The sequence below is a fragment of the Drosophila simulans genome, chromosome 3R, assembly GCF_016746395.2.
Source record: "Drosophila simulans strain w501 chromosome 3R, Prin_Dsim_3.1, whole genome shotgun sequence".
Classification (NCBI taxonomy): Eukaryota; Metazoa; Arthropoda; class Insecta; order Diptera; family Drosophilidae; genus Drosophila; species Drosophila simulans.
In genome coordinates, this window is record NC_052523.2 from 1,082,503 (window position 1) to 1,110,482 (window position 27,980).

The 27,980-nt window shown below is 38.1% G+C and overlaps 1 protein-coding gene and 1 long non-coding RNA gene across 14 annotated transcripts; one reads left to right on the plus strand and one right to left on the minus strand.

Moving 5' to 3' along the window:
- Window positions 1-14: 14 nt before the first annotated feature.
- Window positions 15-27,958, minus strand: LOC27208589. 10 transcript variants are annotated; one of them, XM_039295660.2, is made up of 8 exons: window positions 27,583-27,958; window positions 27,349-27,515; window positions 25,330-25,551; window positions 8,713-9,120; window positions 7,720-7,926; window positions 7,634-7,665; window positions 6,649-7,563; window positions 15-6,582 (listed from the first exon to the last, which is right to left on the minus strand). In XM_039295660.2, the coding sequence occupies exon 8, from the start codon at window positions 660-662 to the stop codon at window positions 162-164; it is 501 nt and encodes a 166-aa protein (XP_039151594.1). In that variant the 5' UTR covers window positions 663-6,582; window positions 6,649-7,563; window positions 7,634-7,665; window positions 7,720-7,926; window positions 8,713-9,120; window positions 25,330-25,551; window positions 27,349-27,515; window positions 27,583-27,958; the 3' UTR covers window positions 15-161. The 10 variants fall into 10 exon arrangements, with proteins under 10 accessions (XP_039151594.1, XP_039151593.1, XP_039151590.1 ...); XM_039295659.2 differs by having other exon boundaries at window positions 15-6,587; XM_039295656.2 differs by having other exon boundaries at window positions 15-6,599.
- On the plus strand, window positions 20,411-22,662 carry LOC6726712. 4 transcript variants are annotated; one of them, XR_001599921.3, is made up of 6 exons: window positions 20,411-20,671; window positions 20,728-20,878; window positions 20,934-20,995; window positions 22,083-22,152; window positions 22,208-22,441; window positions 22,509-22,662. It is a non-coding gene; the product is annotated as an uncharacterized LOC6726712 (long non-coding RNA). The 4 variants fall into 4 exon arrangements; XR_001599919.3 differs by having other exon boundaries at window positions 20,421-20,671; window positions 20,934-21,002; XR_001599920.3 differs by lacking the exon at window positions 22,083-22,152 and having other exon boundaries at window positions 20,422-20,671.
- Window positions 27,959-27,980: the final 22 nt, after the last annotated feature.

Sequence of the window (27,980 nt, forward strand, 5' to 3'; positions counted from 1 at the left end):
TAAGGAAATAAAATAAAGGTTTCACCACGTTACATTTAATTAAAAATTCCCAAAACCGAAAATTCAAAAAATTAGCCAAGCGTCTAGCCTAAGGAATATACCTTACATGTTTTTTGGCTTTTAACCTTAAATGGATTTTTGAGATCGTCGATCGCCTATCTTTAAGTACTCGTCTTGGCTTTCGATAATTCGGCATACTGCTTGGCGAATACGAATCGGTGATACTGTCTGGCCAAGTTAGAGCACTGAAGGGGTTCGTTTGGAAACCGTTGATAGCAGTAAACCAGCTCTTCCTCGAATTTTTCGATCTCGCCCTCGCAGTCCTTGGCCCATTTTACAGGCGTACCGAATAGTTCTTGAACCAATTTCAAGGATTTTCCGAACTCTTTTTCCTCGACTTCCAGAGAACGCTTCTTCCAGGACTTGGCCACCGGAACAGGATGCAAGGCGCGCTCATTATGCTGCTTATGTTCCATCGTAGTAGGCATATCGGAACACGGTTCTTTTACTGTTTTTTGCTTACACGCTTCACAGGTGGTAGATACGAGTTCAGTACTTATGACGGTGGCATGCTTTATTCTATCTACCACATCCCGAGTAATCTCAAATGCCGTTGGATTCTCAATCTGCACCGTTTGCGGCTTACTGTTCCTGGCTCCCATGTCTGAGAGTATTGCCTTATTTATTTTAGTTTGTTCTTCGTTTTGGAGTGACGGATAATTTAAAATATTTGACCACAAAAGCAAAGATAGCTAACAAATTACTTTGTAGAAGAAAAGGGTATACAAGATTAGTCATAAAGGAAGTGGTTCGGTGTCCTTCTGAGCTATAAAACTATAAAAGAAATTCTACATTGGGCATGCAGATTCTATGACGCCTACGTTACCACTTCTATTCATTTCGAACATGTTTTGACATTTTTTCAATTTGTGTTTGGATTGCTAGTCTCTATAGGTATGCATAAGCCGCAAAAAGCAGTCACGCCCACAATTTTGAAAACGTTCTGTTATTTTTTTGATTTCACTATTTTCCCTGCCAGTGCCAACAACAAATTTGAAATAACTTCCAAGAAGAAACTTTGGTTTCAACACTTTTTGGAAAATCCCTCTAAACTAACGGCAAATCAGTTATAAATAGATAGATTTATTTCTTCCATAAACTTTCACTTGAGTCTTTGGCGGCTACTCGCTCGGCACGTATGTATCATTTATTTATATGTTTATTTAAATAGCGTGATAAAAATCGTATATAAAAATTAGTCAGATCGGACTACTCTTTCATATAGCTGCCAAAGAGCGATCGGTCATGAATGTTTTGTATGGAAATGTTATAATATTTCGTTTACTTATACAAATAAAATTATAAAAGAATACAAATAAAAGTAGTAGGAATGTAGGAAAAATGTATGCCCACATCAGACCAATGTATTGCAACAGCAAGAAACGTTCCAAGAAAAAATCATATTTAATGTTCCTTATAGGTTATATCAAGCACAAAAGTTAAATAACGTAATTAATAATAATAATAATATTATAAATTCAAATGAGTATAGATATGGTGAATTATTCTAGTAGGCTTATAGTTGATTTTAAGAGTTTTGACTTTTGCTAACATGGGAGTTGTCTGTTGGGGGCGGAGCTTAAAAATATACTATGTTTGTTAAAAAAAATTTTCGTATGCTTCAGCCTAAACATTTTTATGTCTTTATCTCTGTATTCTGCAGCTTCTTCAAAAAGTTATCCGATTGACACTAAACAATTTCTAATAATTGAAGGAGCGTGAATTAATATTGCACAGAAGGGGAAAGGCATGGATATTTTTGAACAAGTCCTTTGGCAGTTTCCTAATTTTTCTGGTTTTTAAAATGTGCTGTTGATCCTGAAAATTAATTCTTTGTCAAGGCAGACAAATCCAGGAAGAAAAAGCAGACAAATCTGGATTACTAAACAATTTTCCTGCCTGGTTCCCGTCGTTAGATTTTTCACTATAAGCCCCTTTTTACGACGAAACTCAGACTGAATAAATTTTAATTATGCTTATTAAAAACTGTTTTTTTTTTTTGCTTCCTCAGAACAAATTTGGCAAATTTTAAGATCCTCATATATATGCATTTAACGGTGAGAGCCAAAACTCAAATCGTTCTTTTATACTTTTCTAAAAGAGCATTTCTTCAAATTATTCATCTGAGTTGGGATTGCTTCGCATATGTAAAACCTTGCTGATGATGTTTCGGTTAGTTAGTTCCTGAGATCTAGAGGTTCATACGGACAGACGGACATCCTGATCAAGAATATATATACTTTAAATAGGAAACGCTCCTTCCTCCTGCCTGTTACATACTTTTCAGCGAATCTAGTACACACTTTTACTATGCGAGTAACTGGTATAAAAAGGTAATACATAATTGAATAATTCTTTCTGAAATATATGTGTATGAGTAAAATGTCCTATAGAGCAAAATGGTTTATATTTATTTTTTAACGTATCTCAATACCTACAAAAACTTTTTTAACTATCGTTTGAATAGGGCGTAGTGTGGCAACTCTGCCCTGAACTCAAGCGCCACATTTTACGTATCATATGTAATTATATCACAACGTAACAAAATATCGCATAACGTAAGACCAGGGCTGCAGCTACGAAATGAATAACGAGAGGCAATAAGTTGGACAAATCAAATAATAAATTAATGTTTATTTAAAAAAGTAAGTTCGTATCATCCAGTACTAATCCTTTTTTGTATTCCGGAAGCAAGGACATCGCTTTCACGGCCTTTAAAATTAATTCTTGCGGCTTCAAGCCACAGTGCAATTTCCGGCACGAAATTTAAATAGCCATTATTCGTGACCGGTCCATGATTGGTGAACTTCTTATTGGAGGCACACCGACCCTCGAAGCGGGACGCAGTATTAACTTGGGTCTATCGCTAGTCCTCACAGCCGCTCGTCTTGGTACACCATCTTCTCCGCTGAACACTTCCTCGGCGATGCCTCTTTTCCAGTCCCTGCGTGGTGTGGGTGGCTCGCAGATGTATACTAGATCTCCGCGACACATTTGCTGGTCACGCTGACACCTCTTCTCCCTGCGAACGATTGTGGGCAGGTACTCATGCGCCCATCGTTTCCAGAACCGAGCCCTCATCATTCGAGCAATCCGCCATTGCTTTCTTGTGGCACATGCCCTGGAAGCCGGTCAGTCGTCTCCTGGAAGACTTGGTACATCGGATACACCTTTCAGTAGATCTTTAGGTGTCAAAGTGGCCTCCTGGTCTGCTGATATTGGCAAGTCTGTGAGAGGTCGAGAATTCACTATGATCTCTTCCTCGGTCAGCATGTTCTCCAGCACGTGCTCCTTGTGCGCGAGCTTCTTCATTGTGTGCGCTTACACCTTCTTTACACACTGGACCATTCGTTCCCTTGCTCCACCCTCAGCTGGCTTCGCTGGACAGTTGAATATCCACTCTATTCCTTTAGACGACAGCTCGCCTGGATCTTTACTGACGAAGTTCTTTCCATTGTCGCTTCTTATTCTGACCACCGGTCCATGGCGGCATATGAAATTTCTCATAGAGATAATGCATGAATCTGTTGACAAATCATGGGCCATCTCCCAATGGATTGCTTTGGTTGTTAGGCATGTGAATAACCCCCATCTCTTCTTTGTACGTCGCCCAATTGTCACATGCAATGGTCCGAAGTAATCGAGGCCAGTATACTTAATGGGCCATCCATTTGCCTCAAGTCGATTCTCCGGCAGGGCTTATCTCAGGCTGCGTCAATCGCGCCATCCGCAACTTGCAGACGTTGCATTTAGTCACCAACTTCTGTAGCAGTCTCCTTATGTTCGTTATCTAGTAATTGCGACGAATCTCGCGCATTCATTCGATGTGAGTCCGACACCGTCGAATAAACCGTACGACCCATGCTGTCGTCCTTACCAGTCGGTTGAATCCCGAAAATCCACGAAAACGGTCAGCTGCAATGTCCGCACACGTCCAGCGCACTATGGGGCATTTGGCCTGTTTTTTTTACAATAATGTGTTTTTCACAAGTATGCAAATTTGAAGTATTTTAGTATTAATAGATTGGAAATACGTTAAACTGTTTTGTTATAGCCCGCAAAAGTTAATTTAACAGTGCACCGTTATTATAACAGCTGTTAAAGTCGGCTGTTGCGAGCTTATACCACGTGGCTGCATTGAGTCAAAATTTAGCTTAACTTTCAAAGTGTTAAAATATAAAAAGAAGAAGAAGATGTGTATAATTTGAAATGGATAATCAATCTTTAGGTTTTTATTATGTGTTGCTATTAATATATTGTTTATTGTGTGCGTCTCTTTTTAATATTTTGTACATTTAGCAAGTGGTGTCAACATGTAGTTGTTTGAAACAAATTTCAACTTTGAATAGAGCTACAATAATTTGTTCAAATTTGTTCAGTAAGTGTTTATATACATGTTGTAGTGTGTTCAACTCCGAACTCATATCAGGTAGTCCCTATGTGCGTTTTTTTCGGGTTTTTGACAAATTTCATTTTTTAGGGAACAACATCTCGATTGCCAATGGTGCCCTGCTGGAAGTGTGGCGAAAGCAAAAGGGTGTTCGTCAAAAGGAAAATGCTATTTTCACTTTTATCAGTGGTCATTTTTCTGATAGCAAGCTAGACTTTAATGAACGATTAACGAATAATAGTAATAACGAATGTTTTCAGTCAATCTTTTGCGAAATTGGAGAAAATGCGATCGAAAAATAAATGAATTTTCGAAAGTTTATTCAAAGTGGTTAAAAGAACATCCAATCCTTATCCTGAAGGAAAAAAAAATAATAAAAAGGAAAGGAAATTAGCTGGACGCCCGAAAACGTCATATTATTTAAAAAGTTTGAGTGGCCGAAGACAGCAAGCAGATGATCATCAATAAATTTAAAGAGGCGCGTTCGAAAACATAAGCGGCTCTCTTCCACTAGAAGTCATTCTAATTTTAGCTTGCGAATTAGAACCTGACACTGATTCTTCATTGTAAAGAGGAAGACGATTATGAATTTTTAAACAATATGGAAATTAAAAATGAACTTTAAAAATATATTAAAAAAAAAAAAAATTGGGCCGGAGTTGGGACACGCCCACTTTTCCAAAATATTCCTGGGGGCATGTGCAACACATAAAAAAAATGCATCCAAATATCTCCCATAGTTTAGGAGTTATAATTTTTTTATATAAAAAAACAGGCCAAACGCCCCACAGTGCACTGTCGTATATGGTTGTTTCGTAGCCGCATGCCTTGCCCAATCCAGAGATTGACTGCACAGTCAATTCTACAGTCCGCTATTGCTTGTCGTAAGAGGCGACTAATATAGCGATAGGTTCCTCTAACCATGCTTGTCGGGGCAAAAGGAGGAGGCCCACCGAGCCTCTCTTTCGGTACCACGGGTTGTGCAGCTATCCAAGACTGCACATTGAGGTAGGCCCCCTGGTGGGAGTATCGTGGTGGCTGTGGTTGGTACCCATATCGCGGGCAGAGCCTTCGTGTTCGACGTTTGAGTTACGGTGCTGGTGGCGCAAAACTCGGGTGCTGTGACCCAGGGATCAGTAGAGATTTTAGGTAGATCTCGCTCCTCAGCAAGGGGGAGTGCTTGCCCGGCAAGCAAGTACTCAAATTGCTACCGGGGTGGTCGCTATGTACACAGCTATAGCTTCTAGTCCGGGACGCTTGTCTGGCGTATCCAGACACATGCACCATATGCTCACTTGTGGGTGTATAGGGTGTCGTGGTTGTAATCCCTTCAGTGTGGAACACGCCACGTAAAACAAGTTCGGAGGGATCCGAAAAGTCGTCATTGCACATCTCGCACGCTCTCCAGTTCGCTGCGGATCAGTTGCTCGGCGCAACTGTTGATCCATAACTGCTTGCACGTTGTTCGGGTGGATGAGCAGCGCCTTCAGTGCTTCTCGGGCCTCATCCTTTAAGGCCTTTATTATCCGTTGTTTATTCTCCAGCTGTACACTAATAAGCTGGCGTTGTTTCCACAAACGCGCACTGAAATATTGGCCATTCCTCGAGCTGACCTCCGAACTCTGAGGATCAGGCAGTTTACGTGGTGTCCATCAATTTACCATACTCGCCGGTGCCGTTCCGTAAGTCACGGCTGCGGGCGCAGTTACCATAAGGCTGCTTTGTTGATATATGTATATACCCTAGTTCTGGTTGCGTTGTGGCCGTAACGTAACAAGGCGGCGTTAGGTTTACGTTGCATAGTTGCTGTTCCGTGTGACAAATACAAAATGGCTGTCTTGCGCTGGCGCCAAATTTGCACTTAATTCTGGCGGCACAATTCTACTCAGTTGTGAGGGCAATGGTTCATTTAATGATGGCGTCACTTCAGGTTGCCGGTGGGAACATTCTCACTCAATGTCTGTGTCGTTGCTCCGCTTACTGCTGGCAGCAATTCATTTAAATTGCTCACGCTCGGGTTTCCTTGCGGCCTCTGCTTCCCTTTCATTTGCCCTTGACTTGGTTAGTTCCTTTTCAAAGGTTGCGATCCTTTCCATTAGTGTCGCCACCTCTCCAGTCGTGGAATTGGTAGTCTGATCTAGGTTTTGTTCTATAAGTAAATCGGTTTACAATCGTTTAAATGTTCTTATTTTACGTACCGCAATATACTCTCCCTCTCTCTTGGATAGTGCAAGTCATATTCACTTTGCCCACCAAGCTTAATATTTCTAAAGGTAAGACCAGACACGACATACATTAGAATACATACAATAAATACTAAGTGTGACTTCCTTATGATATCGATCCAAATTATCGGCAATATCGATGGAGGGTTAATTCGTTCCGCGACAAACATCTAATATTATTTTTTTCTAGACAACTTTGTAAGCAGCGGCTCAATTATACAATTGTATACAATTATATACAATGGCGATGGAAAGAAAGTTGATATGCAAAAACATTTCTTATCTAAGGATAGGAGTAAGAGTAAGAGTTAAAACATTCACACCATTATTCCCCCTTCTCGGCTATGGTGGCGATATAAATATGTAGCTCATCATTCTGCAAATCGTAATAATAATATTGAAATCCATCAGGGCCATCTAAATTGAAACGTAAATTAAAGTAAAGATAACTGAACGCCAATCATTTAGTCGAGTGAATATGTGTTTTGTCCTGGGTTAGTGTATTTCTTATATGATACCAAAAATTGTGGTCGTGGCACCTTCCCTTATATTTAATTAACCAATTTTGTATAGGGATTTCTCTAATTTCGTCTGCTTTTCGTGGTTCGTGGTAGTGTTTGCATATTAAATTAGTTTACAAATAATTTCCCATTTTTTCATCAAATGCTGCTGAAAAACAATTTGTTTTTTTTTTTCAATAAACAAAAGTTTACACTTGTGCACGCAATAAGAAGACATTTAAGATGCGTCCAATTCAATGACCATAATTAAAATTTAACGCCCTTTTCTTTGGGCGGTCGACCCTTAGGTTGTCAGCTCATAAACCGCGATGTATGGAGTCTTCAGCTCATCATATGGGAGTTCGACAGCTCATCTCATTCGGAATGGCTAGACAATCATATTTATTCGTCATTAGCTAGGAACCACTTACTATGCCCGAATGGGAGCACAATATTACCGGGTGCCTTCGTCACCGCCAGCGATTAAAATCTGCAAATTTAAATGTAAATGGAAATATATGTACATAAGAATTTGAAGAAATACTTCTCCTCCTCCTCCTCCTCAGCCACCAACTGAGTTCTTGGCCAAACTGGGATCCGCAGTCTTGGCCACACTTCTGGCATTGGAGCAGGCTCTTCCTAAGCCGCCATGCGTTGTTCAGCGACTGCTTTTGACGGTGCCTTCGTCATCGTGCTCGTCCTGGTTTCGTTGGTGTCTGGTGGCGGGGGTGGACACAGGTAGCTGCTGCTCCTGGCGGCGGGACGCAACGTTAAATTTTCTCTCCTCATTCTGCACTCACGCCAAGATTTGACTGGCTATCGCTTTAAAGCGGGAAGATGAAGGAAAACTTCTTGGTGCCACATGTAATTTTACGGCCTAAATTCCATTAGTTGGATAAATGGCTAACAAACATTTTAACGTTTTCAAGAATAGCCAATTTCTGTGCCTACTTTTGGGCAGAGATCATGGTAAGAAACAAGTGACTCGCACCTTAACGTGCTTAATAATACTTTATAAACGATTAAGTGAATGCACTAAGTAAAGTTTACATATTATGAACACACACTTTCAAATTATGCTGAAGACAGAAGATTCAATTAATTGTGCACAACCTTCACTAAATTCAATCAATTCAATTAAGACAGGCCATTAAGCCCTCAGGAGAGCCCTTTGTCAACCAAAGTAATTGTGTGTCATAATTCCTAACAAACGCCACCCACAGAAATTCTGGCTTTGTTACAGACAGGGTGAGGAATTACCTGGACTGAGGTCAATGTGTTCGTCATATCAAACCGAAAACACTTGAAATTGTAGTGTTTAAGGAACATTATGTAAGGCTGGGAGACCGCTCCCAACTTCCTTCTGACTGGCCAAGTGTGAAAATATGCAATTCAAATAAAAATCAATGTTAAATGCCTTAAATTAAATGAAGGTAACAAGCGCTTTCGCAGCAGTTAAAGGAAGTCAGGTCAAAAGAATCTCAGTTTTCCTTCATAATTAGGCCAGAGACAATTAGCTGGCTTTCAGAGCACCTACAAACATAATTAAAAATCTTGCCAGTCCAGCGGTGGTTGGCACCAACCAACCGAAGTTACAGATCGCTGTGCATGATAAACAGGATTCGGTTTCCGATCCAATCTCCGGGCCTCGGGGGAACAAGTAGACGCCATAATTGCGGACCATACCATTGAAAGCGATTCAATTACTTGCCGAATTGCAATGTCTTGTGTGTGACGGGGCTTTACTTAATTGCGTTGGTGGACAGACGTTTCACGTTGCGTATGCGTAATAAACCGAATTATCGGATCGTAATAGGTCTGTTACGGAGAGGTGGCCGCAGGGCCACCAGTTATTACGTATCCGCAATGTATTGCAAGTAGAGATGCGCTCAAAGCATTTGCTTGTCAGTTTGTATTTACAATAATCTCCTTTTCCACCGGTAACCTGTAAATTATGGAAGTCATTATTGTATCGACACGGTTTCCAGCCAGACGCTTTTATTATTTCTGGCAATATTTATTTTCAGATTACAATATTATGCAAAATGATTTTTAAATTTACAACAAATGAAGATTCGGGAATTCAAAGCCATTACACCCCAGCAGTAATTACGAATTACTCTTCAAAGACATCGAAACTGATTTTTTTCTATTATTGTAAAGTAAAACACAGTAAAGGAGACATTGCGACAATAGAGAATATAGGACAGTATTTTGCATATATGTACTTTTTAAATTTACATATACTTCATGAGTAAAAAACATTGTCCTCCTAATTCCTGTTCCATTATCTAACGGCAATTCGATGTGCTGTTTTCGACCTTTCAAGTAACGAATGCCAACACTCTCGTCGTTGTGATTTTTCCTTTCAGAGATTGCTAAGTGAGTTTGCGAAAACGTTAATTGTCAAATAAACTAAAATGCCAAATAAAAATAAACATTTGTCCCTTAGGAACAAATATTTTCGTCCTCCGACTTAAGACAGGGAAGAACGTTTTAGTAGAGATACTCGACTATCTGATACCCATTAGTCAGTAAGTGTGAGTGTGAGTGTGAGGGCGCGGAAACGGCCAGGCTAGTGAGAGAATAATTATACCTCCAAAAACACTTCGTTCAACCTGTTACGTACTCTTTAACGAGTCTAGTGTACCCTTTTAGTCAACGAGTATTAGTCCCGACAGCAAAAATATGTCCATGCCACAAAAAGGGTTTCGGGTAATTGGTCAACAATAAATATTTACATACTCATTAAACTTTTCACATTAAAGTAATACGGTGACAGCGGAGTGGACTCGGGAAAATCTGGACCTCGTACTAAACAGCAAAACTACACCCAAAACAAACAAGAACTGCAGTAGCACGCTTAAAACTTTTTCTCATCACAAAAGTTTGCACAGCTGCCTATCTCATAACTTTTTAATGAATGTACGTACCAATTCGTAAAATTGTCGGTAGGTGGATTATGAAAATTGTATTTGCACTTTTAGCAAGAGAGAACACTATAGTGAAGTTTTTCGACTATCTGATACCCGTTACTCAATTAGTACGATCCAAACAAGAAATTTCAATAATTTTGTTGGCGAATTGCATAAAACATGAAACGAAAAAATGCGGTCGTTTGGCTGTTAGAGTGGGCGTAAAAAAGTTTTTAAGCAATTTGATAAAAATGTACAAGACTAATAAGATAATAAAAAAAATTCAAATAATTTTTTAAAAGTGTGGGTTTGTTGAATATTTTTTCAACATTTTTTTAGTCAAAGTTCTATCGATATGCCAAAAAACCAAAACTACTTTGTAACAATTTTTCCTCATTTTATTCCTCAATATCTATCGATATTCCAGAAAAATTATGATGAAAAATGAATTTTGTGTTCGCTTTCACAATAGCTGAGTAACGGGTATCCGATAGTCGGGGAACTGGAATATAGCATTCTCTCTTGTTTTATTTTAATTGAACTTGATAGTTTCAAAGTAAACGGAGTGGCATGGACTTTTTTTTTAATTTGATAGGTGTATTCTGTGGTGTGTTCTGTTATCTGTATTCTGATAAGCATATGGGAGTCGGAAAAGGTTTTTTTATTTTTATTTATTGGATGCAACCAATTTATTGGAATACAACCATACTAAAGCTAGAGATATTCTAATGTCTATTGATCGTCTATGATTTGCATTTAAATAAATGTCAGTAAAAACTTGCCAATAGATTCGCATTAAGGGTGGCCAAAGCGAGGTATACTGGGACCTTGTCCCAGTAATTGCTATTAATTGCAATTAATTTCGTTTAATGTTGTTTTCAAATGTTTAATATTGCTTATCCACAGTTCATCTTTACTAAAGCTTTATATTTGTGCTGTTCTTTATCTTAGATTCGCAAAAATTGGTAGAAGGAAGCCTTTCCGACCCTGTAGAGTATATGTCTATATATTTTTGAATGGTATTACTAGCTGAGTGGACCTGGCCCTCCACATTCTGTAATTGTTAAGCTTTCGCTACCTCAACACAAGCGACTTAATCTGATCCATTGCAATCATTTGCCATCATGTGATGACAAATTAATCTGTAAGTTGGTATAGGCAACTAAGGTAACAGGAAAATGTAAGTGCAGTATTTTAACTACAAAAATCGACATAGTTTATAAACAGAAACAATTTCTTGAATAAAAGAAAGGAACAAACATATTACAAAAACCAAATGTGCAGGCTTTTTTCATGCGGCAGCTTATTTCGTGCAGTTTTTATACCCGTTACTAGTAGAGTAACAGGGTATACTAGATTCGCTCCTCCTTAAAAGCAAGATCGGCTCTTCTCGACACCGAGATCGGCGCGACTCGATAGCAAGAATATTATTATTATTAATATTATCCGAATATTATTATTATTAATATTATCCGAATATTATTATTATTATTATTACAAAAATCAATATTCATTAGCCAACTGAGAATGATTCAATTTTGATCTGAATATGCTGAGATAGATTTTGAGATCGATACTTCTTAAATCGAGATTGTTGAATTTAGAAGCGAATGATAGGCGTAAATACGGTTTAAGCTAATTTCTAATTGTACATTATTGTGAGCTTTATTGGTTTGTCGCGTTTATTTGGATAGGTTGTGCGCCTTTTCTTCATCTAAAATGTTAGAAATGTTAATAAATTCTATATTCAAGAAATGCTTTAGTGTAAATTTGTTCAGATAAATAGGGTTTTATGTGGCGAATTTCATTAAACAAAGTAGAAGGAAACAAGATCGCCAGACGAGTCAATCTGGCCTTGTGCGTCTGTCCGTATGAGCGCCTCGAGACTAAGCAATTTCCATTGATAAGCCAAAAAATGTGGAACTTTCTCCTTCAAGCTCAAACAGGTATCTGATAGTCGAGAGGCTCAATGTGGCGTTTACAATGCAAAAACTGAGAATAAAATTCATCACCTTTTCCCACCGTAAGTCAAAAGCCTTACACGCTGGTTCCCTAAAATGGTGCTTTCACACAGCAGGCGATGTCAACTACAAATTTCTCAGGCTCTTTTAGCAGCACTTTTCTTTATTTTGGAATGCTTTTAGAGGTTTTTATTGGGTACTTTCTGGACCGCTGGCAACTATGTGGGGTGCGACATGTTTTCCTTTTTGCGGCTTCCCCTTTTGCTGTTTATACCTTATTCATTGTTCCAAGAACAACAATGTGGCAGTGGGACGAAAAACGTTTTCATGTTTGCGTGATTTTTGTGTACCGCTGCGCCACATGACGTATGAGTGATTGATGTCCCAGCGGCCGTACTGAAAATGAAAATGGTCATTTAATTGCTCGAGCATATCCTTGCGGACTTTAGAGAGGGAATTGGATACGATGTTCCGATCAAAATTCTCTATTCTGTTCCGATTTTAATTCTCTTTTAAACTGAATCATGTGTACTCCACTAAAAAGATATAAAAAGATAAGATTTTTAACCTTTCCCTTTATTCTACTTAATAGTAAAAATATAAACAAAAATGGAAACTAGATTCGGGAAAGATTTAATAGCCCGTTACTCGTAAAAGGGAATACTTGATTCGTTGAAAAGTATGTAACAGGCGTTTCCGACTATATAAAGTATATATATTCTTGATCAGGATCAATAGCCTAGTCGATCTAGCCGTGTCCGTCCGTCCGTATGAACGTCGAGATCTCAGGAACCATAAAAGCTGAAAGGTTCAGATTCAGCATACAGATTCAAGAGACAAATACGCAGCGCAAGTTTGTTGACCCATGTTTCCACGACCACTCTAACGCCCACAGGCCACACAAAACTGTCTTTGCAAGACTTTTAAAAACGGTGTTGATAATTTTTCACATTTTTATAAGTCTCGCTAATTTATAAAGAAAACTGCCACGCCCACATTTTTGAAAAAAAGTTTGATATATTTTCATAATTTTATTAGTGTAGTTTAAGTTCTATTGATATAGCGACTATAGCATTCTCTCTTGTATTTTATATTAATTTTATTTCTGTGACCGAATAAAAAATTAAGTTTTTAGTGAGTGCCCATGAATAAATTATTATTATTATTTATTTCAACGAGTCAGAAAATGTAAACGGGAAAAGAAGCATAAGCAAGAACCATAGCACATGCAAAATTGTATGGGAGAGAGAGCTTTTCAAACCCTGCTTTATAGGGTTATTTTGTATCGAAATCTGCATATTTATTGGCTAGTTCAGTATCTAAATGGATAAATACCTGAGGGTGTTATTGCTCTGGGCGCACCCAAAAAGAAGAATTTCTTTTAAAACTCACTGGAATTTAAAGGAATTAACCTGTGTTAAGTATCTCGAGTCGAAACGTTAGGCTAGATGCTTTAACAATTTTTAATCTCCTAGTCCAAACGACTGAAAGCCAATTTTTGTTCCACCTTTGTCAGCCAGGTCATGGCGTTGCGGATTTCCGTCAAAATGGCTGTCAGTCAGCAGTCGCAACCGCAACACAAATACCCTTTTCCACATTTCCTCCCCACCTCGACGAGTAAATGATTTATGTAAATTTCATAGCAATGCACCTCGCCAGCCATAATGGTGATGACATTGTTAAATGATTGAACAAATTTTAAATGGTGCGGCGCACATTTATATATAATTAATTTGGTACATGCACGACACCCTCTACCACTAAGACTTAAACATTCCGTTTGAAACATTCGGATTTTCCCCGAATGCTGGATGGCAGTGTGTCGCCTTCCCACGTCATTCTTTGTTTTCCCTTTGATGGCACAATGATGTGTGTTGCAGAAGAATGCTAACGGCTGCGTCCCCAAACAGCGGTTTGTTGTGCCGACACTACTCTACTTTAATCAGTGTAAGAACTATAATCCAATAGTCGAGTCGCTCGTCTATCGGTTACCCGTTACGAAGCTTATGGTAGTCCGAGATTCTTTCCCATGTTTGCCACTTGCCCCACATATCATCACATTGCTCACTACTCTCGACAGCCATTACCATAACACGCACTTATGAAAGTCGTAATTTAGCCAATTCCACTGGTAATGAGTTTTCTCCAGATGTTGAATATATAATTATTTTCCAGCAAGAAGAATTCTGTACCGTCCGTCCGTCTAGTATACCCTTTTACCAAAGACACTAAGATTATTCTAATGTCTTTGGTTTTACTCTACGAATAACGGGTATAAAATCATTGAGAAATCTCAATGTTCAAACTCGGCACTTGATCCTGATCAAGTTCTTCATTGATTCCTTCTGCATTCTTTTCAGCGAATAAAAATTTTTTAAGCATAAGCAAAAAGCTCTTCCGAAACATTGCTGTAGTGTTTTGTACCGAGTTAGTGCTGGACTCTAATGTAATATTCTAAGGTATTGACTTCAGTACTAAGCATCTTAGATTCGATTTAATTGTAAATATGAGCAAATTAAATTATAGAAAATGGTTTTGTCGGAAACTTTTACAGTCCCCAGTCCCCTCTGCTTCCCAGCGGAAGGTGGCAATCAAAGCGGCGGTCCCAGCTCCTCACCCCCTCGACTACCACTGCAATAAATTGTAGCAATACATAAAATATATACATATGTTTCCAAACATTTCGAGTGTGTTTGTGTTGGTTACCGTTGTCCTTCGACCCGTATGAGGATGCCACGTTTGCGGATTTCGTGCCTCATATCAGCTTTTAATTTTACGCGCAACTGCTGAGCTGCAGTGTCAGCGGCTTTCGTGGAGTCATGGGACAGCGGAATTATCCTGCCAGGCTGCATGGTTTTTGCGATTATGCAAATAAACGTATATCTTTACATTTTGCCGATTTAAAAACGAGCAGATGCTGATATTAATTCATTCAGGACGCAAGGTGGCCTTATTTGCTTAGAGCCTTGTCCCAGTAAATCTACTTTAGCGCCACGGGAAATCAGAACGAATGCCGCACAACAATGAGCGACATGGCATGAACTGCCGCCGGTTAATTTTATTACCTGGCAAGTATCTGGCAAGTACACAATCAACCAATATGACTCTTCCTCACAGGTATACATGTATGTATGTATGTTTGTATGTATGTATGTATGTATAAAGCGTTTTAAGCTGGAAATAACGCACAGTGATTCAATTTGTGGCATTTTACTTTCATTATCGTTCCTGACAAGCAAATTACTCAACTGTGTTATAAAGTATTAAGCTAATAGTTAGCTATTAATTTTTCGAAACTTTTATTTTATCTTCTGCCTTTCAACAATAGGTTTACTTACATAAGACTTGATAAACAAGAATGTTTGGCTGCGATAGTAGCCTTGCGAAAATACGTAAAAGACCATGAATTCAAGATTGTAACTCGTGTAATCACGGAACTTAAGGAAAAATACCATAGCAAGCTTTACACGCACCCCAACCACCTAGCGCGAGGTCTAATCCAGCTCAGCAGCCGTTCCCGTCTCCGGCGAAAGGACCTACCAACCCAGCGAATAAATTATTAGGGCCGTTTAATCATAGAACAGTTGGAAAAATAATACAACTGTTCAAAAAATACTTGTTATAGTTAAGATTTTTAAACTTATTGTTAGTTCTTATACAAGAAGATTCAATAAATAAAAAAAACCATTTAAAAAAAAAAAAAAAAAAAAAAATTGTAACTGATAATGTCTCTTTGATATGGCTCATGTCCAATCATGATCTCTGCTCACGATTATATCGATGGTCGTTGGCTCGTCAAAGGTATCGTTTTAAAGTCGAACATCGTAAGGGCATTCTAAACGTTGTTCCGGATATCGAAGATGAAATAGCAGCTGTAGATCTGCAAGAAGGTTTGCTCGTTGATTTCCATTCTCAGGAACTTAAGTCCGCGGTTTACCAGGATTTTGTAGCAAAGGTTATTGCGAATACAAAAAACTTTCCGGATCTTAGAACTGAAGATGGTTTTGTGTATAGAAAAGCAGAATATCTATCTGGAGAGGAAAAGCATGAAAGCTTTGGATACCCAACGAATTAGTATCTAAATTGATATTTCAAGGGCACAATAGTCCGTTAGCTTCCCACGGTGGAATACATAAGACTATAGAGTGAGTGCGAAGATACTATTTTTGTCCTTGACTAGTAACTGACATGAAAGCTTGCATTAATCATGTTCATAGGCCACCATAAAGAAGAGCACCAGAAACTGTGTGACTTTTCACCGAATTTTCATTGATTTTCGTAAACCTTATCCATGTTCTAGAAGTGGCCATATAGGAATATTTATTGTTCTCGACTACTTTTAAAAGTTTGTCTTCTTAAAACCATTTAAAAAGATAAATGCTCCTACCGTGGTGTCAGATAACGGGTCCCAATTTCGTTTTGAAGCGTTATAAAAATTAATGCGGCAATACGAAAATCGCATACTTTAATTGCTGTCTATTCAGCTGAAGCCAAAGCTTCCAAGCGAGTGAATCGTTCGGTTATCGCTGGTATAAGGGTGTATCTTCGTCCAGATCAAAAGGACTGGAACGAATACCTCAATAAAATATGTTGTGCCTTAAGGAGAAGAACATATGGCCTTATACATAAATATGTATATGGCTATGTTACGAACTGCTTTCTTTTCTTAGTGGCAGTGCCGCTATCTCATGCTTTTCTCAGGGGAGAGTTTTCCCTGTGCCACACAGCTCGCGACATAAACATCGGTAACTATCGACGTCTCACGACTTTATCTCTAACGAACGAATTAATTTTACAAAAACGACATAATTTTAAAGTTCTTGTGGTCGCAGATGTTATGACCATGCGCACTCTCCCTACCTTGATGCCCGAAGATTTTTGCGGACATCACCCATGATCCATACTTCGGCTCCAGACGACTAGGATTCTTACATCCTTGCATTCTTTCCTTACATTCTTTCATTATCTCTTAGTCCCTCATCAGGCAGCGATCCTCTTGATCGTCGACTAATTTTGAAATGGTCAAGAAAATGTTCGGGATTCCTTAAATTCCTACAAACCACCACGGAAACTTGCCCCGCAATTGGCGGTGATTGAAAGGGCACTTATTGAGGTATTCACATGTAGGATCACCTAACCCTGTGGAACTCCGCGGGATCAGATGGGACGAGCAACTAAACGTAGATGTGTGTTGTTTCCCCTGTCAGGCTAACCAACTTTTCGCGACCCAAAGTTGAACGGCACGACGACGACTCGCGATTGACTACGGATTGAGTGACAAATTCAGGTAAGCGTTACAAAATAATTTACACAATAACTAAGCCTAACTGAATATGATATGCTAGCACCAGAGGTTGACCGCCTTTATAAACAATGGTGGCGATCGACGTCTTCGGACTGTCCAAGAAATCTACTGGAGTCAATGGAGGTTGCCATGAAGACTCCTACTCCGAGGAACGCGGCGCTCTCTGCGCTCGGCTATTCGAAGGTTTGGAACTGACTCACCGGCGGCATCGGATTCGCCTCGGGGCAGATGGGGACTCCGTAGTGTAGTGGACAAGCAAGTTTCCAAAAAATATAGGTGAATTTTAATAATTTCACACGCAGATATTTAATTTAAAATTGCCTTGGCGGTTATCTGGCGCATCGGTATGGCTGCGATTGAGCAATCCTCTCCCGCCTTGGGCCATCGGACCATTTAAGAGTAGCGAACCGGGATAATTCAAACGGCCAGATCGCCCGACAGGAGGGTGCACCCAAAATCTTTGCCCTATCGCGTCAAGGCCCTATCATCGACTCCAACTGCAACAGCTATATGGCCTTTGGTCAACATATGGTAACAGGTTTTACCTATTCCTTGCGGTATCGCTCCATGCGGTATCGTATCAGACTAGGGTACTAAGTATAAATACCCTAGTCTGATTGTGGCAGGGAGTTTTGTAGCATCGCCTGTAGCGACTGCAAAGCTATTATATTGGTTAAAATGCCTAACTCAGCTTAAGATTAGAATGAGTATTTACCACGTTAGTTCGGTCAGATTTTGTCTGTTTGTATTTTATCTAGACCTACACCGATATTGATCAACATATGAAATTTAAACACTGAGAATGGCGTTGTCAGATATACCACGGACTAGTGTGGCCATATCGAGATGCCACCATTAAGGAGCTTAAAAGCGTTGTCGTACCGATAAGAATATCGATAGCTTTGACAGCAGTCATGTACGAACGCTTTGCCATCGCTGTTGTACAGTTGTGCACAAGCAAAGTTTAAAAAGTAGACCTGGAAAACCATCGATGGTTGGCACTATCGATGGTTTTCTAAGAAAATGTCGATAGTATCGATAATTTAAAAAAAAAATGAACTATAATTTAACGTGAACCGAAGTTTATATACCCTTGCAGAATAAAAAAAATATATTACGTAGCAAAGGAATTAAAATTCATTTTTTAAACAAAGACAAAAACGTTTTATTTGCTTCAATGCAAACTATTATTTAAATTAACACAGTATTCAAAATATTTAGTAATAACAAAATAATGTTTTTTTATATTCATAATAAGACAACAAGAGATCATTGTTTCTGGTGTTTGTTCACAAAAAGTAGCATGTCTACTACTTTTGGTCTAAGCGATGCTCTGCGGTCAAGGTCTGCGGAAGGTTCTTTCAGATTCGGTTGAACTGGCCGGAATGCACAGGTACTTTTACAAAGTTTGGTTATTGGCTTCAGACTCTCACTGTTTGCCTGAAAAGGGATAAATTCGTGAATATTTAATTTAAAAAGTAAAAATGATATTCTTACCATTTAATAAGCAAGGGGATCCTTATCCTCCGGCTCATTAGGTCTCACAAAATACGTCCTCAAGGGCATTATTGAGACTGCTCTGTTCGTTAAAAAAAGTAAAGAAACTCGTTTTTTTCCTTGTGGAGTGTCTGGTGGTGTTGAAATATCAGGTGTGGAAGGAACTCGGGACAAACTTTAAAATACCTCCAAGTCCAACTGAGTTCGATGTAAACAAAAAACCCTCCTCTTTAAATCTGGGATCCAGTAATGTAGCAATTCTATTAACAGTCCGAGTTTTGTAATGCGAGAAACGCAATAGTTTTTTTACGGCCTCGCAAATATCAAGCGCAGGCTGTGATTTTACTTGGCTGTATACTTTGCCTGATCTTTGGTGCAACTCATAGATAAGAGGTATTATTAAGGAAATCGAAACCGTTTTGTTTGTCGATATATGCACTGTGAAACGGAGCTAGAACTTGACATATCTCATCCAGAACGAACATTTCGTCCGCTGATAATGGTCTTGGAGCTTTGGTTGAGTTTAGAAGCACTGCAGAAATCGAGTCATTTACTAAAATAATCCGTTGAATCATATAGTACGCGCTATTCCAACGCATTGGAACTTCTTATATAAGTCCATTGCGTGATTCAGAAGTTTGTGCAATTTTAAGTTTCTCTGTTGCGATTGAACTCGATTTGAAAAACGATACGATTCTCTTACACTTTGCTAGTAAGGGCACTATAGAATCTATTTTCAGGAGATCTTGCACTAATAGATTAATAGTATGCGAGACACATGGTAAATGTTTCATTTTCAATAATTCGCACGCTTTTTCCATAGACGCGTCGTTGTCTGTTACAATCGTTACCACCTTATTTAATAGGTTCCACTCATTCAAAACGGCGCTGAGTGAGTTCGCAATATTACTAGCGCAGTGGTTAGTTGCATCTACAAGTTTTTGCATTGACAAAACTGCTGATATAAGTTCATAGCATTCGTTAATGAAGTGGCACGTTATAGTGAGATACGCCTCATTAGCACGCGAGGTCCACGCCATTGTCAACGTAACTTAAATCCCCCTGCAACTTCAATTTTAAACCTTCATATTCACGTGGAAGAACAACATTCCTGAGATGGGTTTTACTGGGTAGCTTGTACCTCGGGTCTAGTTTTCGAATCAAATCGCAGAATCCCCTATCTTCAACAATAGAAAAGGGTTGGACATCCAGCGCGATCATACGCATTACTGCCTTGTCCAACTCCGTCTTTTTTGCACACCCATTTTTATAAGTGAGGTCTGTTTTTAGGAACCGTTCCAAACTAGTGGAAGGAGCCACCTTTTCAGCCTCCAGATATTCAATATGTGCACGTTTTTAATGATCCAATAAATTGGATGTGTTCCCAGAAGTTTTATAGAGCTTACCACATCTGTTGCAAACCGCTCCCTGAGCATCCTTAGTTTTATAGTTGCATCCTTTATTCGTCTCCAACCTCTTCTAACACCACCAATCTTCTCAAAATATTTCTTTTCTATAATCTGAAAAAGAAAACTATAATTTCCATTCCGTATAAAATTTACCAAATTACATGTCTCTCTCGCTGTATCAAAGTGTGCCAGTGCGGAAAAAACAATCGATTGTTTTCGAGAGGCATCTATGGTTTGAAAAAACTTAACTTAATCGAAAGTATCGATAGTGCCATCGAAGGTTTTCCAGCTCTATGTTGTACAGTTGTGAACAAAGTGTGAAAAGCGGTATATGTGCTATAAATTTATTCACGTGTTAGAATCGGTCTTTATTTGGTGGGGAGCAACTGCCAAAGCTTGTTTTCACACGGTGAGTGTTCGTGTACGCAGTTTTCGGGTTTTTATTTAACTTTACACAACCTGCAGATCGCAAAACTCGTGATTGGTCGACCTTGCCGCAGTCCAAACGGGACTTATCATTGCCGTTGCTGACGCCAAAGATTGAACAGCAACCAGTGATTTGGATCAGTGGAGAATCCAATAGGAAACTCGCAGTATTTCGAATATCGAGGCACAGGTACACCAGAGTTGCTACTAACGCGACGCGGCTATTAATTAGTTCGTTTTCACAGATTGCGCCCTACGTAGTCGACTCGTGAGGATTTAAAGATTCTCAGCAAGAAGAATAAGAAAAGTAAAATGTAATATATCATATCGGCCATAACCCCACTTTTGCATTTCCGTGCTTTGCCATGATCGACCAACTATAACCTTAGTTCTGTTCCATTTCACGGTGATCAATTCCAACCTCATCTATCGAAGAAATTGAGATTCGAGTGAATTAATTATCTAAAGAAAAATAATTTGTTTTAGGCCAAGAAGAGAAATTTAATGGAGAATTAGTTTTATTGTGAATAAAATGCGTTCGCTTTAATCTAGATTATTATTTCGGCTGAACTCTTACCAATGCTCTAATGACTCGAAATGAAACCTGGTGAATCTTAAAATGTCAAACTGTTCGTTATCCCTATGAAGTCTGTCTTGATTGTATGATTTGCAAACAATTATTATTTGGTAACCGAATTATTATTTGGATAAGCCCTAAAAAAAACCCAACAATGCAATGCATTGCACCATTGCAATGGTACGTGCTTTATGTTTGCAACAGCTGACATTACAGCTGTTAATTTTTAACATTTCTTTCTCTTAAGAGATTTTTCCGAAAGCCACCAACACAAATCTTACAACAAATTTATAGAAAGATTGTTGAGGATGGTGGAATTCGAGAGGACAATGATCCTGTAAAGTTCGAAGTTAGTGTTTTGAAGTTGAAGGGATGTGCGCTTTGGATTAAAGGCCAGATTGAAGTAGATTTTTTTGAAGGGGAAACAGAAGGAATTTTTATTTTAGGTAGGAGAATTTTAGATATTCGTAGCTTTTTTAATGCGCCTGTATCCTCTTTAGCTCGAGGTATTTGACTAGAATATAGCACTCGATTTAAAAAGATTTAAAGTTACTAATATCGTTAGGAAAGCGGTAGCAATGCCATAAAGGCTAAATAGTGTTAGTTCCTTATATACATTTTTCGTAGGATCCACAATCTCCCATAGTTTATTTTATTTTATTATTTTTGGAGGTGTTTAGCCCGTAGGCGTATTTTTCAATATGAATCGGCGTTTTATGTATCCTTAGAAGATTCTGCCTCGGCTCAATGACCGAAAAAAATCGTATTTTATTGAAGTTTGACTAGAAAAACAGATATATAATATCATTTTTTACAGCTATTTTTAAAAACGTCTAAGGAGCCTACAACTAGCACAAAGCTCAGCCAAGTAGTTTTCTCCCTTGAGGGTAAATGAATTTAAATTGTTTTCATTTTTAAATAAATACCCTTTTTATTTAATAGAATAAGAATATATTATGGAAAACAGTGAACTGGAAAAAGCGAGTGCAGTGAACGACCAATTGGCCGAGTTAAGGCAACAGGTTCAGGCTCTTGAAAACAGAGTGAAGAAGTATGCGAGGCAGCTGGCGGATATTTCGGACCAGGTTGAACAGATTGCGGCCTTGTTACGTTCGCATCGGAGAGGACCTTCTAGCTTTAGAGCTCAAAATAAGCTTAGGCCCTAGAGAACGCTACGTAAGTAAAATATTTATAGTTTAAGTAATCGTGAAATTGATTTTGTGCTTTTACTTTTTTCTTGCAGTGCGCCTACAACATAGACGGCCGTAACGGGAAAAAGTCCTTAAAATCATTTCCCAATATCTTTTCCGTTATGATTGTATGTATTATTATTATTATTATTTTATAATAATACCGATATTGTTAACCGCAAGAAGGCTTTTTTTATTTCCTTGAATACATGTCATGTCATATTGTTGGCACCAACTGGACAGCTACTTTCCTCGTCTGTTTGCCAACACATTTCCTCTCTTGGCATATAGTGATATTCGGTGTAAAAAAGAATACCCAAAACAACTTTTGCTCAACTACAATGGGTTATTTTGCATCTAAATCTTTAATCATTTCCTTTTTGTTTTCCAAGTGAGAGCTAGTGGTGTATTTTTTTAAACTATTTATTTTCTCCTTTACAAACGCTACTGTAAAATAATTATATCTCACCTGGCATAGATAGATAGAGAGTAAGCATACAGATTCTAGAGACATAGACCAAATACATTAGAATAACTCTCTGGCTTTTGAACAAAAATTCGAGAGAGCCAGCTCTAGAGCCCATATCCAAAAATCGTGCCCAAAAAATTGAATGGCGTTCCGCATCTTGTTGTTATAATGTCCCTCGCCCACTTTAACGTCCACAATTTTGAACATTTTTTGGTTTTTCTTCGTTATATTGTTTGCCTCGCCCATTTCAATCGGTATGGTTTACCGACATTTTGGCCCGCCCCTCATTACACCAACACAACGCCAAAAACGGTCACGCCCACACTTTTTAACAATATCTAACTTTGATCTCATTGTATTCCCCAACATCTATTAATATCCCAAAAAAGTAGTAGTCGGGGATCTCGACTAAAGCATTCTCTCTTGTTTTTGTATAAATTTATGTTCAGCTATGTGTTTAAAGTGATCAGTTTCGGTGTTAAGTTGTTTTCAAGAAGAATGATTACTTTTCTTAAATTTTTGGTCGTTAAACATTTTTCTTTCTTAATTTTCCCTTAGCTAAAGTACAAGCCACAATATAGAGAAAATAAAGTCGAACGGATTCGCGTTGCAGCTTTTTACGTAAATTCGTTGAGATATTTTTCCCATTTCTTTACGACACGCAAGATTTTATGCTTAAATCAAAATCGACTTCTTACTCTTAAATGTTGGTTATCTTTTATCAAATTTTATTACATTTTATAAGTATTGAAATACTAAAATATTATGTATGTTAATTTGGCAACAACTATATACTGAAAGTTGGTCACACTGATCTGAATAAGTTCTTTTTTTCTGGAAACTTCATTCTTCTTGTGTTAACTTCCATACGACTCACAACGATGTCACGCTTATGTCAAATAAAACAGTTATTAAACTTTAACTAAATCGCCTCGCGTTTTACTCCACCATTTCCAAATAGGTTATGGGCCCAGGAGTAGTAAAGACTTTAATAATTGTGTGTGATCAAGAGGAAAATAATGTGTTGTGAAAGATCGTGGTTCGCGGACATTAAAGAGCATAAAGAGATAATATTACTTGAAGGAGAAAACTATATATTTTCGGATGGCGTCGGTACGGTGTCCGTTAAAACAAAGAATGGTTCCGTTAATTTGAAAAATGTGCTTTACGTAAAAAGCTTGCAAAGTAATTTCATATCGGTAGCGAAAGCCATTGAAAAAGGGTATAAAGTTATTTTTCACAAGCAAAGTGCGTATATAAAGGACGGTCGAAATGAAGAAGTGTTACAGGCAAGAAAAGCTGGAAATCTTTTTGTTGTTGATACTTCGAACAATCGGTGCGTGTACTTGTGTGCAAATGATGAATGAAACCTGTGCTAAAGGTAAAATCTGTGTGAATCCATTCCCAAAAATGGCAGAAAATCGTGCGGACAAAGTGCTACGGCTAGTGCATTCGGACTGCATTCGGGCCAATGAACAAAGTATCTGCCGGTGGAGCAAGATATTTCGTAACATTTATTGATGACTATTCGCGTTATATGTTCGTATATTTTTTGAAGACCCGTGATGAATTGCTTCCCACGTTTAAAAACTTTGTCACGTTTGCAGAAAAACAGACCGGTGAAAAACTTAAAGCGATTCGCAGTGATAACGGTCGCGAATATATAAGCCACGAGTTTCAGAAGTTCCTATCTGAAAACGGTATCAAGCGGCAATTGCGATAATCAGAGTGCTTTATGTTTAGCTTAGAATCCAGTATTACATAATAGAAGTAAGCATATCGACATAAAGTACCACTATGTTAGGGAACTTTATTCCAAAAAGGAAATTGATGTAAAATATATATGTACAAACGACATGTTATCAGATATTTTAACAAAAAAAACCTACAGAAAAACAAGCACTTAAAATGTATAACTGAAATGAATTGTTTCTGAATATGTTGTTGAGAAGGAGTATTGAAATACTAAAATATTATGTATGTTAATTTGAATAGAATAAAGAATAATATTTATAATCGAATCCACTTATACTCTCTAAATATGTGTTTAGACATGATAAGTTGGCAAACTATAAATATGTTCTATTTATGGGCTGCAGTAAACATGTCACAGGACAGCATAAGTGGCAACTACAGATAAGTACGCTGGCAGCGACCTATTGCCGAAGTGTCAAGAGGTGAAGAGGTGATTATCGCGGTCACAGGCCTCAAACATAGATTTAAGAACAAAACTCAGCTGCATTTACCAACGCAGACTGCGGCGTCTTACAAGCGCTGCATTATATAATTAGATGATAAGAACCTATGTAAGAATGAATAAAAGGCGAAGCCCTCGCAGCAGCGAGTCAGTTAGATTCAAACACCCGAATTGAACTCATCAACATATACAAAAATGTACCCTTTACCACAATTCAAATCCATTTCAACTTTTTGTAACGTATGTATTTTCCATCTCAGCGGCTTTGTTTCCATTTACACATGTTCTGCGATGCGCTTTGTTGTTTATAGTTACAAAGAAGAGGAAATGTATCTTTAACAGTCATATAAGGTTCCAGCTTCAGTCACGTGCCCATTCCAGTTTCCCCTTCGGCTCCACCTCACGTAACATTGATTGCTGCTGTCAATAACTAAAAATATTTTAAATAAAATAAAATTAAATAAATAATTTGCGATGGTCAGACGGAAGTACGGAAAATCGTAATGGGAAATGAGTAAGCTAAGTGAGCACAATGAGGATGACAAATCATGCAAAGTTGCTAAGAGGTCGTACTAACGGAATAATATTTATTGATTGTTGATACTGATTGCTCGTGAGCAATTTGTACAGCGGCCAATTAAATGATATGTCGATTAGAGGGAGGGAGGGAGTTTTCAAACGCCCGTTTGGCATAAGAATGTTTCAGCAATTGCTCAAAGTCAACGGGCTAAACAATTAATTACAGGCGTCAGCACATCGATCGAATGGATGGATGAGGCCCAGTGAACTTATTGTTTTCGGAATCTCTGCCTTAACAAAATATTTACTTTAAACCACTTTCAAGATGGAGCACTTTTACAGGAGGCCCAATTTAGAGATATTTTTGTATTCGATAGCTTGGCTCTTTTTTAATTAAAATAGCGAAGCTTTGTTACTTTCATCGCACCATATATTTTTCCTTATTCACTATCCTTCCAATAGCTTAATTTTAAATTAATTAGGTAAACTGGTTAACAAATGGCACGACACTAGATCTTTAACAACGTATTCTGCAGTTAAAGTAAACGAATGCCAAAATAAATTGAAAGCTAATTGAATTCAGAAATTTAAAATTGTTTGTGCATGAGGAAATCTATTAATCTATAAATCTGTAGGAGGACATAAATTGAGAATAGTATTAGGTATGCGGGGGTAAATGATATAGCTTTTTCTGTTTATTTTTATTACTTGCCGCACGCTAGACAAAGATCGAGAGGTCAAAATATTCTAATATTCTAGCCTTTTGATGCCCAAACAATATATAGATTGTGATGACTGAGTATTTTAATGTATATAGATGCAGATCAATTGCTAGATCTCATATTCAGAAAAAAATCCATCAATATTAAATTTTGCACATATGTTTCTGTTTTCTCATCGAACTAGAAATAAGCTTTATTCATTTAATCTTCGTACACCAATAACCAAAAATATGCGAATTGAGAGAAGAAAAAGTGTTGTAAATATTACAGATTTATGTATAGTGAGACCCTACCATAAATTAACTAAAGCTAAAGTGACAATAGAGTTTTCCCATTTGTGGTTCGTCACAGGCACTGGCAATGTCCTTGAAATGGATGTCGAAACACCTTACAGTTTCCTAGCTATGTTTATGGCTAACACTCTTGTCGAAAGTGTCACAACTTCACCGCCTGTTGCTGACAGACAGACCCTCGATTTTGGCTTAAACCAACCAGGAGGCGTTTAATACCTCGAGGTAATCAGCGTTTGTGTTTGTGTTTCCTCGGTCCACTTAACTTTTACAGTCTGTCCACTTCACTTTCGTGAAAGTGTATGTCTACGCACCGCACAGAAAACGACAGAAATTACTTCATCTTAATGACAGCTGGTCTGACAGCAGGATTCGGCCTAAGGCTGGCATAATGCCGATTTCACCTTAATGTCTCATTAAAACTTGGAAATCAAGTTTAGTGTTGCCAAAAAAGCTAAATTGTTTACTTCCTTGGTCAGGAGCCCAACCCTAAAAAGGAACCAAGGCAAACAAAAACATTTCCTTTTGTGTTGGTTGGTAATAAATTTTATTTTTCTGCCGAAATGTGAGTAATCGGGTTGAGGTTTGGCAAAATCCCAGACTCAAAGGCGAGAAACCGGAAAAAATGGGTTGATTTAAGTTTATTTTTTGCTGTTTCCCAGATTCAAGAGAATTTGATTTTCTTGTTATACATACCTTTGCAGTGGATTTCAGAAAATTTTCCAAAATTACCAGATCATGCAGGATGTGTCAATTTTAAAATTAACGTGACAAAAGAAAAGAAAAGATTTTTCGAAAGTGTGGACGTTATAGTATATGTCGTTCTGCTTCTACGTCCCTTAAATATGCACGCTATTCTTTGTCTAGAATTTGTAGTTTAATAGTTAGTTTAATTGCTCCAAACTATGTGTTTTAATAACATGTTTGTACCTCTTTTGATTCTCTAGTCGGTGCCGTACAAAACGTAATTAGTTTCCTTCCTGATATTTAAATTTTTTTATTGGGATGACTCAATATTTCAGACTTTAAATTTCCAATGAGCTGGAACTGCATAAATATAGAACTTCACTTCAATTGCTGCCATACCTTTAACACTTTGCACTCGTTTGAAAAAGGCAGAGGTATTTTTTAATTTTTTAAATTTTTTTTTACGCTTTTCCCTTTTTATTTATTAGCTTTAATGTCGGTATTGCACTTGACATCTGTTGTTCCGAAGTCAACATCACCAAACCAGTCCTTTCCGCAGTATATTTTAATTTATTTCTGACCTAGTGAAGAGAACGCATCGCGGCGAAATTTCAAAACAAACTGATTGACTCGGAAAAGCA

Bases quoted from the DNA above. Each gene is read 5' to 3' on its own strand.
- LOC27208589 (XM_039295662.2), bottom strand. From the start codon at position 662: ATGGGAGCCAGGAACAGTAAGCCGCAAACGGTGCAGATTGAGAATCCA.